This window comes from Ascaphus truei, chromosome 4 (assembly GCF_040206685.1).
Source record: "Ascaphus truei isolate aAscTru1 chromosome 4, aAscTru1.hap1, whole genome shotgun sequence".
In the NCBI taxonomy this organism is placed as follows: Eukaryota; Metazoa; Chordata; class Amphibia; order Anura; family Ascaphidae; genus Ascaphus; species Ascaphus truei.
Genome location: NC_134486.1, coordinates 46,198,782 through 46,214,522, shown reverse-complemented (window position 1 = coordinate 46,214,522; position 15,741 = coordinate 46,198,782). Strand labels below are relative to the sequence as shown.

Genomic DNA, 15,741 nt, shown 5'->3' with positions numbered 1-15,741 from the left:
ATTAATACTGTATTTTTGCTGCGTAGAGAAACAAAAGTAAGTGTTGGTTGTTTTGGAGTTTAGAAACTTTCTCTTGCATTGACAACATTTCTAGCCACTTTGTATTATTTACTTTGGATATTGTCTCTCATTTCTCAATAAAATGTACCGCACACAACACTTACTCCCATTTTTATTTTATATATTGTTAACTAAACTTTTTTTTTTTTTCAAAGAAAATTCATAGATATGTTTTTTTTTTAAACTGCGATATATTTGTAGTGAACTAAAAGCTGATGTCTCCTTTTGAAGCATATTGGATTTTGCAATGGAGTGGAAATATTGTATTATGTAACCTCTTATCTACCATATTTAATTTTATATACGTTTAAAAATTCGCAAATTAAAATCTGAAAGATACACTAAAATATCAAATTGCTATTCTGTTTTTATTCATTTTGAAATGCAGAAACAAACCTATGTTGCAATCAAATACGAAAGAACAGTTTGTGTGCAATTTACTAGAGCACACCAATTTGATTCTATACTGTTATCATCACCTATATATTCACATTATTGTTGGGTGTTATACTTTTTTAACCACACCTCGCTAATACAGTTTCTGCATTGCATCTTTAAAATGGTTCTGGAGACGTATGTACAGTATTAGCTGCATGTAGTCTTAGTGCTCAACATACATTTTATAGTCACTTTTTGTGGTAGCATATAGACCATTCTCATATTTAGTGTTTAGTTTGGATTGAGCTTTTGGGGGGACCGGGTTCATTAATTTTGTGTCTAAAGGAAGCATGCAGAAGCAGCTTCAGAGTTGTGATCAGGGATACGTTTTATAAACAAAGTTGTTATAAATGACACTGTTAGGGCATCAACACCAACATTGTAATTGTATTGTTTTAAAGCTGCAGTCCTGCCCAAAAGTTACGTTTATTTTTTACAGTGTGTGAACCAGGTTGCCCCTGCATCTGAAATGTGCTGTTTTCAGCTCTGTCTCTCCCCCCCCCCCCCCCCCTACCTCCCTCCCGAGATACTTAGTTTACTGTGCCTGTTCACTTCCTGGGTATTTACAGATGGTGCAGGTGGTCCTCCAATAGACTGCTGCTCTTTGGTGGCTATTCTGTTTACCAACGAGGCAGGCATAGAAAACTGTAAGTATGTGGGAGCTGAAAATAGCTCGGCTCCATTTCTGCCCACTGGTGTGAATACAGTGGGGGGTGGGGGGAGAGCATCTATGTCACCACTTTTGGCAATCTAATTTATGGTGCTAGAAGGGCCAGCTACCATAGACCTCAGTTTAATTTCACATGAATGTTAAAGCTTCATAGATGGCAGAAAGAAGTTTGTATGCTACTAGATAATTTATTTTCATTGAATGTAACTGGTGATATCACCGCTAAAGAAACTCAAATGAAAACATTTTGCATTCCTTTTAAACACCCCCTGTTACTGTTGCCAAATGGTGCCTTACACAAGCAGATCCATAAATGATACCACAATGAGTAACAGTTGGAAAGCAAGGAGATGCAGAATGCTTAACATGGCAGCACACACAAAACCATTTATCTTTGTATACTTTAGCATGGTTGTTTTTATATTGAAACTTGTTTTTGGTTTTTAATTTTAAAAAAATGCACACAAATATTTACTCTAGCTTTTTTTTAATTATTATTTATTTAAGTTTTGCCTGCTTTCAAAGTGCAGCCGCACGAAGTAGTATTAATTTGAACTGCAGAAAGTCATGTCTAATAGAGGATAAGTAGATGATTAAATATATTACAATCTTTACAGACATTTCCATGATGAACATTCAAAAATGTTTTAAATTGCTTGTCTCCTCTTTTTTTGTAACATTTTACATATCACTCTGAGCTCAAATGTAATTTTAGAAGTAATACAGAAAAGACGGCACATTACAGATGACTTGGAAAAATGGCCGGCAAACATCTTCCATGTATGAAAGCTTGTCTGTTATTTTTTTTTTTTTCTTGAACTCTTGAGTCCTCTTTAAAAACCTTCATTCTGAAATAATCTTTCAGAGTAACAAGGTACAGTATTAATATTTACAATGGCTAAAGAAAAAAGTGTTCATGGTTGATTGTGTTTACTGGAGACCAAGTTGTTGGACATGTTTTTAAAGTTTCCGTTCGCATTGAACTAAATTACAATCTTTAATTTTGATTCACCAAGTTTGTTTAATATATGTATTGCTTAGAACAAACAACATTGAAATAAATATAGATTTGTTGTATGCAGTTGCCATGCAATGTTCTTTGTGTATGGGCTGAATTGGAGGTATACTTTTGAGAATACAAACACAGGTATATGTTTCAAGCAATGTACATTTATATATTAATATTTAGGCTTGTGACACAAAAGCGTAATGGCTTGAATTCGAATTCTTATAAATTAGTGATATACAATTCCCTAGCCATTTAATTTTTTATTTATTTTTTACGCCAATGTGCGTAAAATGTTTTTGGAAATTTAAAAAAGTAGTCACATCTAACCTCGCCAAATAACGCTATTTTCAGCCCTGTTGACCCCTGGTTTCCCGGATTCTTACTGGTTAAGTTACCTGTGTCCAGCACCTTCCTAGTGTCCTGTGAGATTTGGGGGGATGTCTGCTTTAATATAATGGGGTAACTAGAAACTTGAAATGGCATGGTTCCTTTGTATACAATAGAAATAGGAAAAACTTTAAATCCATGGTTTTTTTTCTAAGCTTCTTTGATGTAGATGCTCTTTATGAAATAAGTTGTCCAATGTTTCCCGTACGTTGGTATCGTTGCACCATTTTTACTAAGCCAAGATACCTAGACATGAGACTGATCCGAAACGATAACTACAATTGGATTGCAGTTTTGAGCCAACTGCAGTACAATTGACTGTTTTGGACTATGTAGAAAAAGGCCTAAAAAGAGAGATTTCCAGCCGTTGTCTAAGGGATTATTCAGCACAATCACATTTGTTTACTCTGATACAAAAAAAAACATAATGCCTGCCTTTTCCGATAGTTATGCATCTCATTTATTTATAAAAATGTTTTACCAGGAAGTAATACATTGAGTTACCTCTCCTTTTCAAGTATGTCCTGGGGATAGAGTTAGGATGACAAATAATACATGGTTACAAATACATAGTTACATAAGTGAACAGGGTTATACATTATATACAAGACATTGCATGCACAGTTAAAGATAATATATATTATAGGCGTATGTAACAGTTACAGAGCAGATTAAAATGTGAGATAGCCTTCGTTTTGAAAGAACTTAAACTGGTGGCGGCTGTGAGAGTCACCGGTAGATTGTTCCAGTTTTTGGGGTGCACGGTAAGAGGAGGAGCGGCCAGATACTTTGAGCCTTGGGACCATGAACAGACTTTTGGAGTCAGATCTCAGATGATAAGTGCTGCATGTGGTAGGGGTGAGGAGCTTGTTCAGATAGACGAGTAGTTTGCCCAGAAAGTATTTGAAGGCAAGACAGGAGAGATGAACTTTGTGCCTAGACTCAAGTGATGACCAATCTAGTTCTTCGAGCATTTCGCAGTGATGTGTATTCTGGTAAGAAAGGGGTTAATTGCTTTATTTTTATTTTTTTAGTGTGCATTCCTAAAGCAATGAATAGTAACTGGAACTTCCTATGACAGTTTAGAAGTGATTGATTTACATCCAGGAAGCATGGCTTTCATAAAGTGTTTATCCAGGCAAGAAGAGACCTTGTAAGGCCAATCAGTTTAAGTACTGATCATGAACGAGATGATACTGATAGGAATTTTGTGTGTACTTCTTTGGAACTCGATGAAAGTGCTATACAAGAATATGCTATTATTATTATTTCCCTCTTCCTCATATTTTTCGTCTTTGCCAAATCTTTAGGAAAGATTTACCAATGCTGTATTTACAGCGTACACTTGTATAAAAAAATCTGTTAGAAGTATTTTACTATGATTCCAAAAATTTTGATTTCTGTTTTTGCCTAAATAAAAAAAAAAATATATATATTTTTTTATTCTTATTTATATTTAACCCTTTGAGTGCTGGCGGAGCTACGACACCAGAGTGCCACAGCCCCTCCGCACATCTTGATCACGTGGCTGCAGCATCACTGATGAGAACTAAAGAGGAGTCCTCTTCCATTCCTCTGCCTGGTACATTGCGTTCTCTGCTCCTATGGAGTGCTGAATGCAATCGCTAGAAAACAAACTAATAGTCCATGATGAAGCCACTACATCATGGGGCCCCTGGATTACCAGACCCCATGAAATGGCTACATCACGGAGCACTCGGGGTTAAACTGGTCATGGTTTATTTTTTCATTCCAAAGACCAGTCGCTTAAAGATTGTTTTTAAGACATGTAAGCGTAGAGGATTTTGATCGTGTGAGAAATCTCTAACTACAATATGTTTTATTTAAGGTGCTACCAAGTATACAGATAAAGACAATGGAGGCATGTTGGTGTGGTCACCACACCATAATATACCAGATATAAAATGTAAGTGTTTGTTTGGTTTTGTTATTCTTCTTTAGTCTCTTAAAAACATGAACATTTTATTTTAGAAATGACATGTTACACTGTAATATTTGTGTACATGGTACAATAATGTGCGTACGTTTTCCTATCTGATACAGTTTTCTTCTGTACCAGTGAATAGTTGTATTGTTTCAATGGTTTTTGATTCTAAGTTCACCAAGTAAAAATAATACATTTATTTCATATGGTGCTTTTCTCCCAAAGGGACTCAAAGCGCTTCACAATTACAATATAGTGTGCGGTAAGTAGCATTGCACATTGGATTTTTACAGAGGCAGTCCCTGCCCAGATGAGCTTACTATCTATGTTTTTGGTGTCTGGGGCACAGAGAGAGAGTCACTTGCCTGAGGTCACAAGGAGCTGACGCCGGGATTTGAACCAGACTCCCCTGCTTCAAACTCAATATCATTGTTTTCGGGCAGTGCCTTTATTCACTATACTCACCTTTTTGTATCTAGAGAACCATCAGTGAACATCAAAAGGGTATTACATTTAATGATTCATAGGTGGACAAGTTAATGCTGTCATAAACCTGGAAGTACTTCATTAGGTAGTTAGGTATAACTCAGGATAATTCCACCATTCTGACCTCTTACTTGCTGAAGGTTAAAAATAAAATCGGAGTCCCTAAGATATAAAATGTAATGGCCTGGGTGTTGGGAATGTGATGCACTGGCCTAGATGCCAATGGAATACACACAGGAAGCATCTTTCTGGTAGTTGGGCCAAGCAGAGGCGTAATTTTGATTGCACCATTCATACGAACAGTGGTTCACGTGTTCTTCAATAGTGTTGTTGTCTTTTCCAACTTCAACATTTAAATAGTGCCAACCATGCAGGTGCCGAGTAGGTGGCACTGCTTCCACAATGATAACTTATTTGGAGCAAAGCTTATTCTAAACACTTTTTTTTTCTTTCTTTTTTTACATGGCAGTAAGGAGTCTCTGTTGTTGGATTGGCAAGTTGTTTTCTTGGGGCATGAATTGTCTCACACTTTGTATAAGTTATTTAACAAATTCTGTACTTCAACTGCATAACAATATGCCTCTGCTTAAGTGTCAAGTGTTTACAAAACATTTGTTACAGAATATGTAAGACTACAAACCAAACAGTTTCTGCATATAGAGCTTACTTTCAAATATATAGTGCTATTAGGTGTCTAAACTTATAAGTGCTTCTTTTATTACAGTGGATGAATATATTGCAATAGCAAAGGAAAAGCATGGCTACAACGTAGAACAGGTATATATTTGATGTATAACATATTGCTTTTATAGTTCTGAAGTTTTATATTGTACATCTACTTTTTCTTATTGTTTCATGAGCTCTCTATATTTAAGACTACATTTGCTTTAAAATATAATAAAATACATAAATTCCCTTTTTTTTCTGTTTAGTTTTTTTATAAACCCAAACCAGGCCCCTGACCATTCACTACTCCACCAGCCCCTGGTTCAGGAGATTTTTTCCATTTTAATTTTGCAGGCACCTACATTTTGATTTACCTTCCAAGGAGGAGAACCATTTAAAGTAATCAACTGTTTTTACACCCTGAGGACTCCTACAGTAGTTCAGAAAGGTCACTGACCCATTATAATTCCTACAAATGTAGGGCTACCCTTGATAGAGCAGTGCATAAGCATTCATATGTACCTGTCCGTGCCCCCTCGCAAGTATGTTACAAAAGTTTTTTTGTTTTGCTTATATTGGAGAAATCTATAAGCAAATGACCAATACTTTTTGTATTAAGACAACTATTCCAGGATTCATCTTTAACTGTACTCTAAGTACAAATATAGGCTAAAAGTATCTGTCATCTAAATTTAGCATAGGTTGAATTTGATGGGCTTTTTTTTTTTTAAATCTCATCTACTACGTAACATTTGTAGCTGTACAGTTGATTTCCATAAGAAGTAAAGAAACTAGTTGGTCTCTTGGGCAACTTTTTAATTGTATTCTGTCTCCTAAAAACATGAACAATAAATAAGTATTATTTTCTAAATGTATCAACATAAAGGACGTGGAGAAAGGCGCTTGTTTTTATGCATTGCTCCATTTTCTGTTTGCATCAAAAGTAATGAAGGGTTTTTTTTGTTTTGTTTTTTATACACGCAAATACAATATAAAACAGATGCACAGAGAAACAGTCCGCTATCTCTTTATAATCTGTGTCATGTAACTCCTATTGACACTGAAATCGCAAGCTCTCCCATGGTGGAGAAATTGGAGCCACAACCTTAATACATGAATGCAGAGAGGAGCAAGATGATGATTGTCATAATGTGCGTCACATTTTGCTCCAAATTTGCCTTAATACATCACTCCCTTAGTATTTAATGTTATGGCTCCAACAGACAGTATTTGGATAGACATCACCTGTAGCTGTAGTACCCATATAAATCATGCACAACACATGGTATGAACATCCATGGAAACGCCAGCTTGTGCTAACTGAACTTACGTAGGGTTTTAAAAGTTCTAGATCACGGCAAATACAAAGCATTGTTTAGACATTTTCTTGCAAACATTTAAATAGTCTTGTCACCACACAAAAGGTGTAATTAATTGGTTAAACCAACAGTACTGTTTGAATTTTAAATTGTGTTTTTGCCTCTGCCGAATAATAACAAACCCCCTTTTTATTCTGATCAGTTTTATATATCCACTATGTATTTTGTATATTGTTTTACTGTTATGATTAAATGTATTTTGTGCCCTGTCACTTGATAGTGTTCAAATAGGATATTAATTTTGTGTACGAAGAATTCAAATTAATTGGTATTTTTAATCATGATCTCTAAGAGTAAGTTAAGCTGCTTGGGAAGGGAACAGAAGAAATGTGAACAAAAACAAGGAAAAACAGGGTGTTTTTATGTGAGAAGAAATTGCACTGCTTATAAGCTCGCAACACTCCTATAAGCTTGTGTCAAAGCAGTACAAACTACCCAAGAATAAAATGTTTTTGTTATCACACCCCGACCCTTCATATTGTGTGCTGTGACCATCTCAATTCAGCAAGCAAATGCACTTTAAGCAGCAATACTACATTCCCCTTTTTTTCTTATTTGTATATGTAAAGCATGTGATGATGTATAATTCTACATTCTTACCTAAGATGGCAATCATTTAGTGCTCCTGTTATAAATCTGTAAAAATTCTGATTGTGTGCATAACTAAATGGCCGCCTTCTGACTATGCTGCAGCTGATATGTAACATATTACTAAGTACTGTATAACACATTATTGTTACAACTTTCAGAGTAATAAGTAGTCTGCTGTTTGGTAACAAAGTATCACAAACAGATCTGTTGCTGTGTTCCAGAGTGCAGAGCTCAAAAATTTGTGTCAGAGTTTCAAAAGAGAAAGTGGATATGACTATGTAAATCAGTGATTTTCAACCGGGGTTTCGTGGCCGCTAAGGGGGGAGAGCTGGGCCAACTCTTCCGGTTGTCCCGGGTGGGCGGTACCCTCACATAGCAGTGATCTGGAAGCTCCCGACCTCAGCAGCAGCAGCCACCTGGTCACTGCTATCTTTCCTCTTCCAGCTTCTGCCATCAACTTCTGGCTGACAGGAGGGAGAAGAGGCATCAGCGTGGGCTCTTAGCACTGGCTCCCTTAAAGAGACCGTGTGTGTGTCTGTGTGTGGGGAGGAGAGAGCGTGCGTGCGTGCGTGTGTGTGTGGTAGGGGGGAGTGTGTGTGTCAGGGAGGGATGTGTATATATATATATATATATATATAGTGTTCGACAAACCTATACATTTGCTCGCCCCGGGCGAGTGGATTTAACTAGGTGGCGAGTAGATTTTTTTGTGTGGCGAGTAGATTTTTTGGTGATTTGTCAACCACTGTATGTATGTATATATATATATATATATATATATATATATATTTATATTTATATTTATATATATATATATATTTATATTTATATTTATATATATATATATATATATATATATATATATTAAAACAGGAGGAGAGTGAGCGTGAGGGAGGTGAGAGATTATCAGTATATTAAAATAATGTTTAACAAAAAAAATGCAGACAGTTATCGAATACTATAGAACTGATTTATTTACAAAGAAAACATACGATTTTCCATGTTTTGCTGCTTTATGGTTTCTACTATAAATTGCATTATGTTTTTGAATTATTACTGTGAATGCCCATTACATCATGAACTAAAATTACATGTGGCTTTTTTTTCGCTCTCAAGGCTCTTGGCATGTTGTTCTGGCACAAACACAACATTGAGAAGTCCCTTGCTGACTTGCCCAATTTTACTCCTTTCCCTGATGAATGGACAGTTGAAGACAAAGTTCTCTTTGAACAGGCTTTTAGTTTCCATGGCAAAAGTTTCCATAGAATTCAACAAATGGTAAGGTATTGCTTTGTGATATTATGCTTTTTATTATAACTTGTACCTTCACCATGAACAAAACAAAAGTAAAAAATATCTATATTTTTACATTTGGTTACTACAGTACAATGAAAAATAAATTAATGTAATAGAATCTGAGACTCAATGAAAATGGGCATAACCAAACAATACTCCTTCCTTCTTTTTTGTATTTATTTATTTTTTTATATATAATAGCTTCCAGATAAGACTATTGCAAGTCTTGTAAAATATTACTATTCTTGGAAAAAAACTCGATCTCGGACAAGTTTGATGGACAGACAAGCTCGAAAGTTAGCCAGCAAAAATAATCCAGGACACAGGTATAATATGCTCTGTTACCAAAATATTTATTTTTATGATATATTCGTTTCACTAATGAATTTTTATGAGCATTTAACAATGACCTAAATGTTGAGCATGTATGCGATTATAATTAACCAGGTTTGATTTTACAACCATTAATTAGTGCATGGCCCTGAAGGATTGTTGATATAAAAGCTGTTAGTTGAAACTGAGAAACAGTGATTGATAATTGCCGTGATTTATGTATTTGATGCTTGCAAAATACATTGTAAGAGTATTTAAGTAAATTAGATCTTGTTTCACCTTCTACTAACATAAGGATTTGCCTTCAGGATATCCAAATGATTCTGATTTTGCTTTGTTCTTTTGGAAACATGTTTTTTTTTTTTAGTTTAAAGTTATAAATAATGATGCTGTCCAGAATTAAAACTTCTACAAGGAAATGCAGTTCTGTGTTTGCAATACCTTTCTAAGCACTTTAACACACCTTAACGTCTATGGTCAAAATATTAATAGGGGTTTAATAAAAATCCTTGATTACCCCCCATCTGTCTAATTTTCAGTGGACTAAATAAAATAACTTAATGATAATTAAAGTGGCAACAGCCCTTAAAATCCAGTATTTTATTTATTTTTACCTTGTATGAACCAGGGAATGCTCAGAATGGAACCGTGGCCCTGAATGCTGTGGGGACCCCCACCTCCCCACCCCCCAATTGCTGATTTATTTAATTGTTTACTTTTTGCCAGTACTTGCAAGAAAAAACAAAGACTGCTGCAGGGCCACCCAGTCGGAAGCAGCAATGTCAGCTCATGAGGATGTCATGGCTTTCTGTTGGGCGCCAGAATGAGGCTGCCCACGGCAGCCATATTTCAAAATTAAATCTATCTGAGAGGAGGGAGGGATCCCTGTAGTTATAGTCCTGCGGTTCTATATATATCGAGAGAGAGAAGGTAAGGCACCTGTAATAGAGATCAAAAATATCTGGGTACAGTTCAATGTAAGGTCCTACTGGGGATCGAGACATTGATCTTTTATGAATAGTATAGTATACAGGTGGCGGCATTCCAGCATGAAGTGTAAAGATGCCATGGGGCAATTGTAGAAGATTTGGCAAACAGAGGTAGCCAGAGGTACTGTCCCGCTGCCGAGGAAAGCCGTGGAAATGCCACTGTGACATCCCCCGCGAGCAGGGATTAACGATGGGAAGTCTGATACGGAAGTATGACCCCTTCACAGGTCACCACAGCTGTCACCTTCTCAGGAACAGCTGCATTTTGCTTTACTTTCCTGTAATACTGACGTTTCGGTCCTACTTTTGGATCTTTATCTAGGTACAGAAAGTAGGACTGAAACATCGGTATTATAGAGAAATAAATATTGTGAGTGCCTGTTATATTTATATCATATATTTGTAAATCACCAACATATTCCACAGCCCAATACAATGGGTGTACAGAGATGTGATAATTACATAAACAGTTGACATAGAAATGGCATGTCGTAATAGCTACGTCCTATGCCATTTGCTGATTTTTTTTAGGGGAGATTGAATTCTGCACTCCTGTGGAGTCCTGAAAGCGATCTTGCCTACTTTGGGAATGGAAGTGGCCTCTTCCATTCTGTCATCGGTGACGACCGCGATCATGTCATCACACAGTGCCGGAGTGGCACCTCAGGCATGTAGAGGATTATAGTGGTTCTCCCTACCCGTGTTTAGTTTTTAATGTTTTGCCTCTCCCATTTATTTATTTTTTACACCTGTATTGAAAGCAAGAGTCTCTGGAGCAGAACCGCACTAATTAGAAACTGCTTGATTAACAACCCAAGTCTTACTGTATAAAACAGAAAAACGTATTACAGTATGCGATAAAAGCATAGGAGTGAATTACAGCATGAGCAGAACAGTAACAGGTCTTAATCCGTTTTGCAAATGCACAAGTAAATTTACAAGCACTAGCGCCATGGAGTACTTTTATTTTGCATAAGCCATCTCACTGTTTATAATTATGACTACATATTGGTTTGTGTGATATTCCAGTATCTTTTTAATTCAAGAAATAAATGGATGTAATGCAACATATGTGGGGCTCCCTAAGGATGGCTATATTGTGGATTCTCTCTGCTGCTCTACATCTTTGTCTTTACCTCCTTGAAGCATGTTTTCATTATGTTTGTGACTTTGGCGCAAACTATTAACTTTGCATATTACAGCTCAACCCCCTTATAACGCTGTGCTTGGAGTCCAAAGAATCACATCACGTTCTAAGCGGATCGCATTAGAAATAATGTACAATTGTCTGCATTGTACAATAAAGTATTTAAGTATTTGGTAAAGTATTCATAAATATGAAAATTGGGAGCCACGCTTGCATCGTGTTATAAGTGGATCTGCGTTGTAATGGATCGCGTTATAACGGGGTTGAGCTGTACTTGCTAATTTGTATTTGTCATATTTTTGTTTTCCGACTTAAAATTGAATGTTAATACACTTGTGCAACAAATATTAAGAACTTGGTGAATGGTGATTTCATTATATTGCACTCGGAGAAAGCCTTCTTCAGTAAGTTGGTTTAAGGACAGGCAACTATGACCTGTCATCACAAAATGCACGTTTAGAGGTCATAATTGTATGGCCATGTACATGGTTATTTAGTCCTTTAAGCAGCAGTTCAAGTGGCCCATTTAAAAAAAAAATTGGATAGAAGTAGGGTGTCTCCGGAGCTGAAACCCATTAATTTCAGCTCCAGGGATCCCCTGCTTCCCGAGATACTTACCTCCGTAGGGGGTGTGGGTAGCAGCCCCGGCTGGGCTAGTTGAGGTTCTCGTAATGGTGGCGTTCAAAGCTCCCGTGGCCCAATAGGAAGCCGTGATGTCATCCGATGCAGCTTCCTATTGGCCCGCGTGACCAGGACTTTTAAACAGCGCAGAGATACCGGCACCCCATACGAAGGCTAGTATCTCGGGAAGCAGGGGGTACCCGAACCTGAAATTAATTAATGGGGTTCAGTTCTAAAGACCCCTGCTTCAATTCAATTTAAAATAAAGGTTGCTTGGATTGCTGCTTCAATAGCTGTTATTGTTTATAATGTAAGCAGATTTCCCAAACTACTTTAGTGACCATTTCACAAGAAACTGTAAATTACACCACAGCAGTAATAATTACTTTGTTTGAAATCATCATGTCTTTATGTAAAACAATCAGTGTTCTTTGTTTAACTATCACTTTATCAAGTTGTAATGCGGGCTGCTAGAAACATCTCATAGGAGAAATTGGACCAAATTGAAAAATCTGTTGTGTTTATACTCAGTGATGAGGAAGTGGAGGAAGCAAATCCAAAGGATGGGAATGATAGTGATTATGATCCTAAAAAAGAAACCAAAAAGGAGGTAAAAAGAAAAAAATGATTACTCTATTGCGAATACAGTTGGAAAACCTATATATATATTTTCATTATTACAAATGTGGTTATGTGAATTATTGGGCTTTAATTGAATGTGCGGTATAAAGCCATGGACATAATATACTTGAGGTGGTGGTCTGCCTCCCTTGTATCTGCATAGTTATTGTGGAGTGAACCTGTCACATTCAGAGTTTGTTCTACCTTATGCGGGACTCTGCCTCAAACTGGTGCTGTACGTGTTAAAAAGCATTTTGTAGGCTTTTTTAAATGTAAATGTAATATTTGAATGACACCAACACATACGCGCCTCGCTTTATAGAATCCATACGTGTGTTCAGCCTAGACCTTTTTAATTATTTTTTTTCGGCCTCTTCAAGTCTGATAGGAAGCTTCTATCAGTGTGTTTTATTTATTTATTTTAAGGGCTTTCTGTTGATCATCTTCTTACTGCTGGTATAAGGGCCGTTCTATACTGTGTGTGTGTGTGTGTGTGTGTGTGTGTGTGTGTGTGTGTGTGTGTGTGTGTGTGTGTGTGTGTGTGTGTGTGTGTGTGTTGTGAATTATGTATGAAATAATATTTTTCAAATAAAAAAAGTTGTAATAATATTTATTTAACTTTTACACACACGCACAAACATACATACACACATACATACATTTCAGCGCCGGTAGCGGCGCGAAATCATTCATTTCTTCATGTTCTCCCTCGTCGGTCTGCTCCAAGCCCCCTGCCGCGCGCGCACCCGGCACTATAGAACGGGCCTAAGCTGTGCTTCTCGATATCAACATACTTAAAGCATAAAGGCTCACAATTCTTGCCATGGTTTATACGCCACTTTCCCATTTTAAGGATGCAATTCCACATCAGACCGAAGTTAACTGGTACTGTGAAATATTTCAGAAGTCCGTTAGATGCTTGGTTGATTTTGATCCAATTAACTTCTAAAGGAGGTACAAACAAGATTTCCAGTTTGTACTCTGCACCCCCATTTGACGCAACAGTAAAACTTTTCCACAGTTAAAAGAATATTACAAATATTTCTATTTATTTGAAAACAATTAACATATTAAATGTTCCTGTTTTTAGTTACATTTTGACTCATGTTAAACTACAACTTTAAGGGGGATTATTCATTAAAGTGCCAACCATGGCACTATCGCAAAGAACCGCCCACTGACCCAATGGAGCTTTCCATACAACATTGCCCCGATCGGCACCATTGTACTGCCATAAATAACCACTAAATGTCTTGTAGCAAAATATGTTGTTGGATTACCATTTTACTGGGCCTGTAAAAATAATTTTACTAGATTTTAGTGAGGCCCCAGTATGCCTTCACAAGACGTTTAAATTGTATTTTTTAAATCCACATGGTATTTATACAGCTCAATGGATTTTTAATAGAGCTTCCTAAATAGAAGGGTATTGCTCTAAACTAGGGGTACATTGTTTGCAGTAGTGACCAAAAATTAAGTAGACGTAATGATTGACTATTTTTATTTGTTCACTTAGGCTACTGCAGAACCGTATATTCAGCCTATCAAGGTTGCTCTTGGTAGAAGAGAATACCAAAGTTTGCAGCATCGTCACCATTCTCAACGTTCTAAATGTCGCCCACCAAAAGGCATGTATATAACCAAGGAAGATGTTGTAGCGGTGTCTTGTAGTCCCAACGCAGCCAATACAATTCTTCGACAGTTGGACATGGAATTAATATCATTAAAGCGCCAGGTAGTACACCTTTCTAAATGCTTTTTTTTTTCCTGGTTAATTAATTATATAAATGATTGCCTATAAGTGTGTTGCAGGTAGCCGGTGTGTCAATCCTGCTTTTACACTGCAATCAAACTAAAACCCGTGGGTGAAAGCCTGAATTCAAAGTCAAAACATGTTGCATGAAACAAAATTTTGTTTAACATCATGTGTACTGGGAAAATCTGACACATCACAAAATGTACATGTTTTCCATGTAATCTCATCTCAAATACATTCAGTGCTGCAGAAAGAATACCTGGATACTCTTCTGTTACACAATGTACTTTATGGTTTATTTACTTTTTTAATTGGAGCAAAAGAGAACAGTTGAGTAAAGCAGATTTTAACTCTTGCTTTAAGCAAGATGTTTTCCTATGCATCAGATGTGTTGCCTGGCCCCTAGATCCTCTTTTCAGAACAACCCCAAAAGATGAGTATTAATATAATGAATTGCTGCGTTAAGGCCCAATTTGGTTTTCCCAGTCCAGAAAAATGCAGTATTACTCATGCATTGTTCTTCATTATAAAGATCTACAGTATGTTCAAACTGTAACGTTAAACTTGCAAACTTAGTTTGGGCTGCGATGTAACTTTGGCTGAAATCTTGAGTTTGCCCCAAGACATACAGTAGTTGATCTTTGTATGAATAATCCCACCAAGCTACAGTAAATCCCACGAAGACACAAATAAAGAACAAATTGTTTAAATAATACAATACATTTAGTTTGTGTGTAGTTTCTTTTGGTTTTCTCAGATGGTTGGCAGAGTGGATTGCCATTTTATGGCATGAACCTCTGACATTTGAAGGAATTTAAGAAAGAAAAACAAAATAGTGCAAAAACATATGATACAGATTATCAGAGAGGAAACCTTGGCTCCTATGAATTTCCTACTCTGTGTTCTATTCAAAATAGCGCATTCCCAAACTGTGGCTAGTGTTCTGTCTTTTTGAGAGAAGGGGTTCCATGTGGAGATTACCTCAGGGTAGAGAAATAAAGGATATCATGTTGCATAACAGTTTTAAAAAGCTTTACATCGGTTAAATAAAGGGTAAGTAATGTACTTACAATTTTATACATACTATTAATGCATATGAGCATTAGCAACCCATTGCAGTCATGCCGTGGTCCCGATGCCTCTACCGCGATAGACACCACTCTCCCTGGTGTCTCGCTTCTCTTCTGGTAACACCCATCAGGCCTTGGGGGATCTGAACCCACAACCTCGGCACTCCGACAGCAGCTCTAGCACCTCCACTGCTTCTGTGTACTTGTGCGCTCAATAGGTTTATCTGACTGGCCTGCTGGTGCTGCACTTGTTCGTAATCAGCAGAAGGACACAGAA

General features: G+C 36.8%; 1 protein-coding gene across 4 annotated transcripts in view; it reads left to right on the top strand.

The window, feature by feature from the left end:
* RCOR3 (REST corepressor 3) overlaps window positions 1–15,741 on the top strand; it is a 61,070-nt gene that overhangs the window by 16,002 nt on the left and 29,327 nt on the right. For all 4 annotated transcript variants that reach the window (XM_075595701.1, XM_075595703.1, XM_075595702.1 and 1 more), the window contains exons 3-8: window positions 4,414–4,491; window positions 5,720–5,772; window positions 8,748–8,909; window positions 9,129–9,253; window positions 12,549–12,627; window positions 14,155–14,373. In XM_075595701.1, coding sequence (XP_075451816.1) covers window positions 4,414–4,491; window positions 5,720–5,772; window positions 8,748–8,909; window positions 9,129–9,253; window positions 12,549–12,627; window positions 14,155–14,373 — 716 coding nt within the window. The remainder of the gene's footprint in view (window positions 1–4,413; window positions 4,492–5,719; window positions 5,773–8,747; window positions 8,910–9,128; window positions 9,254–12,548; window positions 12,628–14,154; window positions 14,374–15,741) is intronic.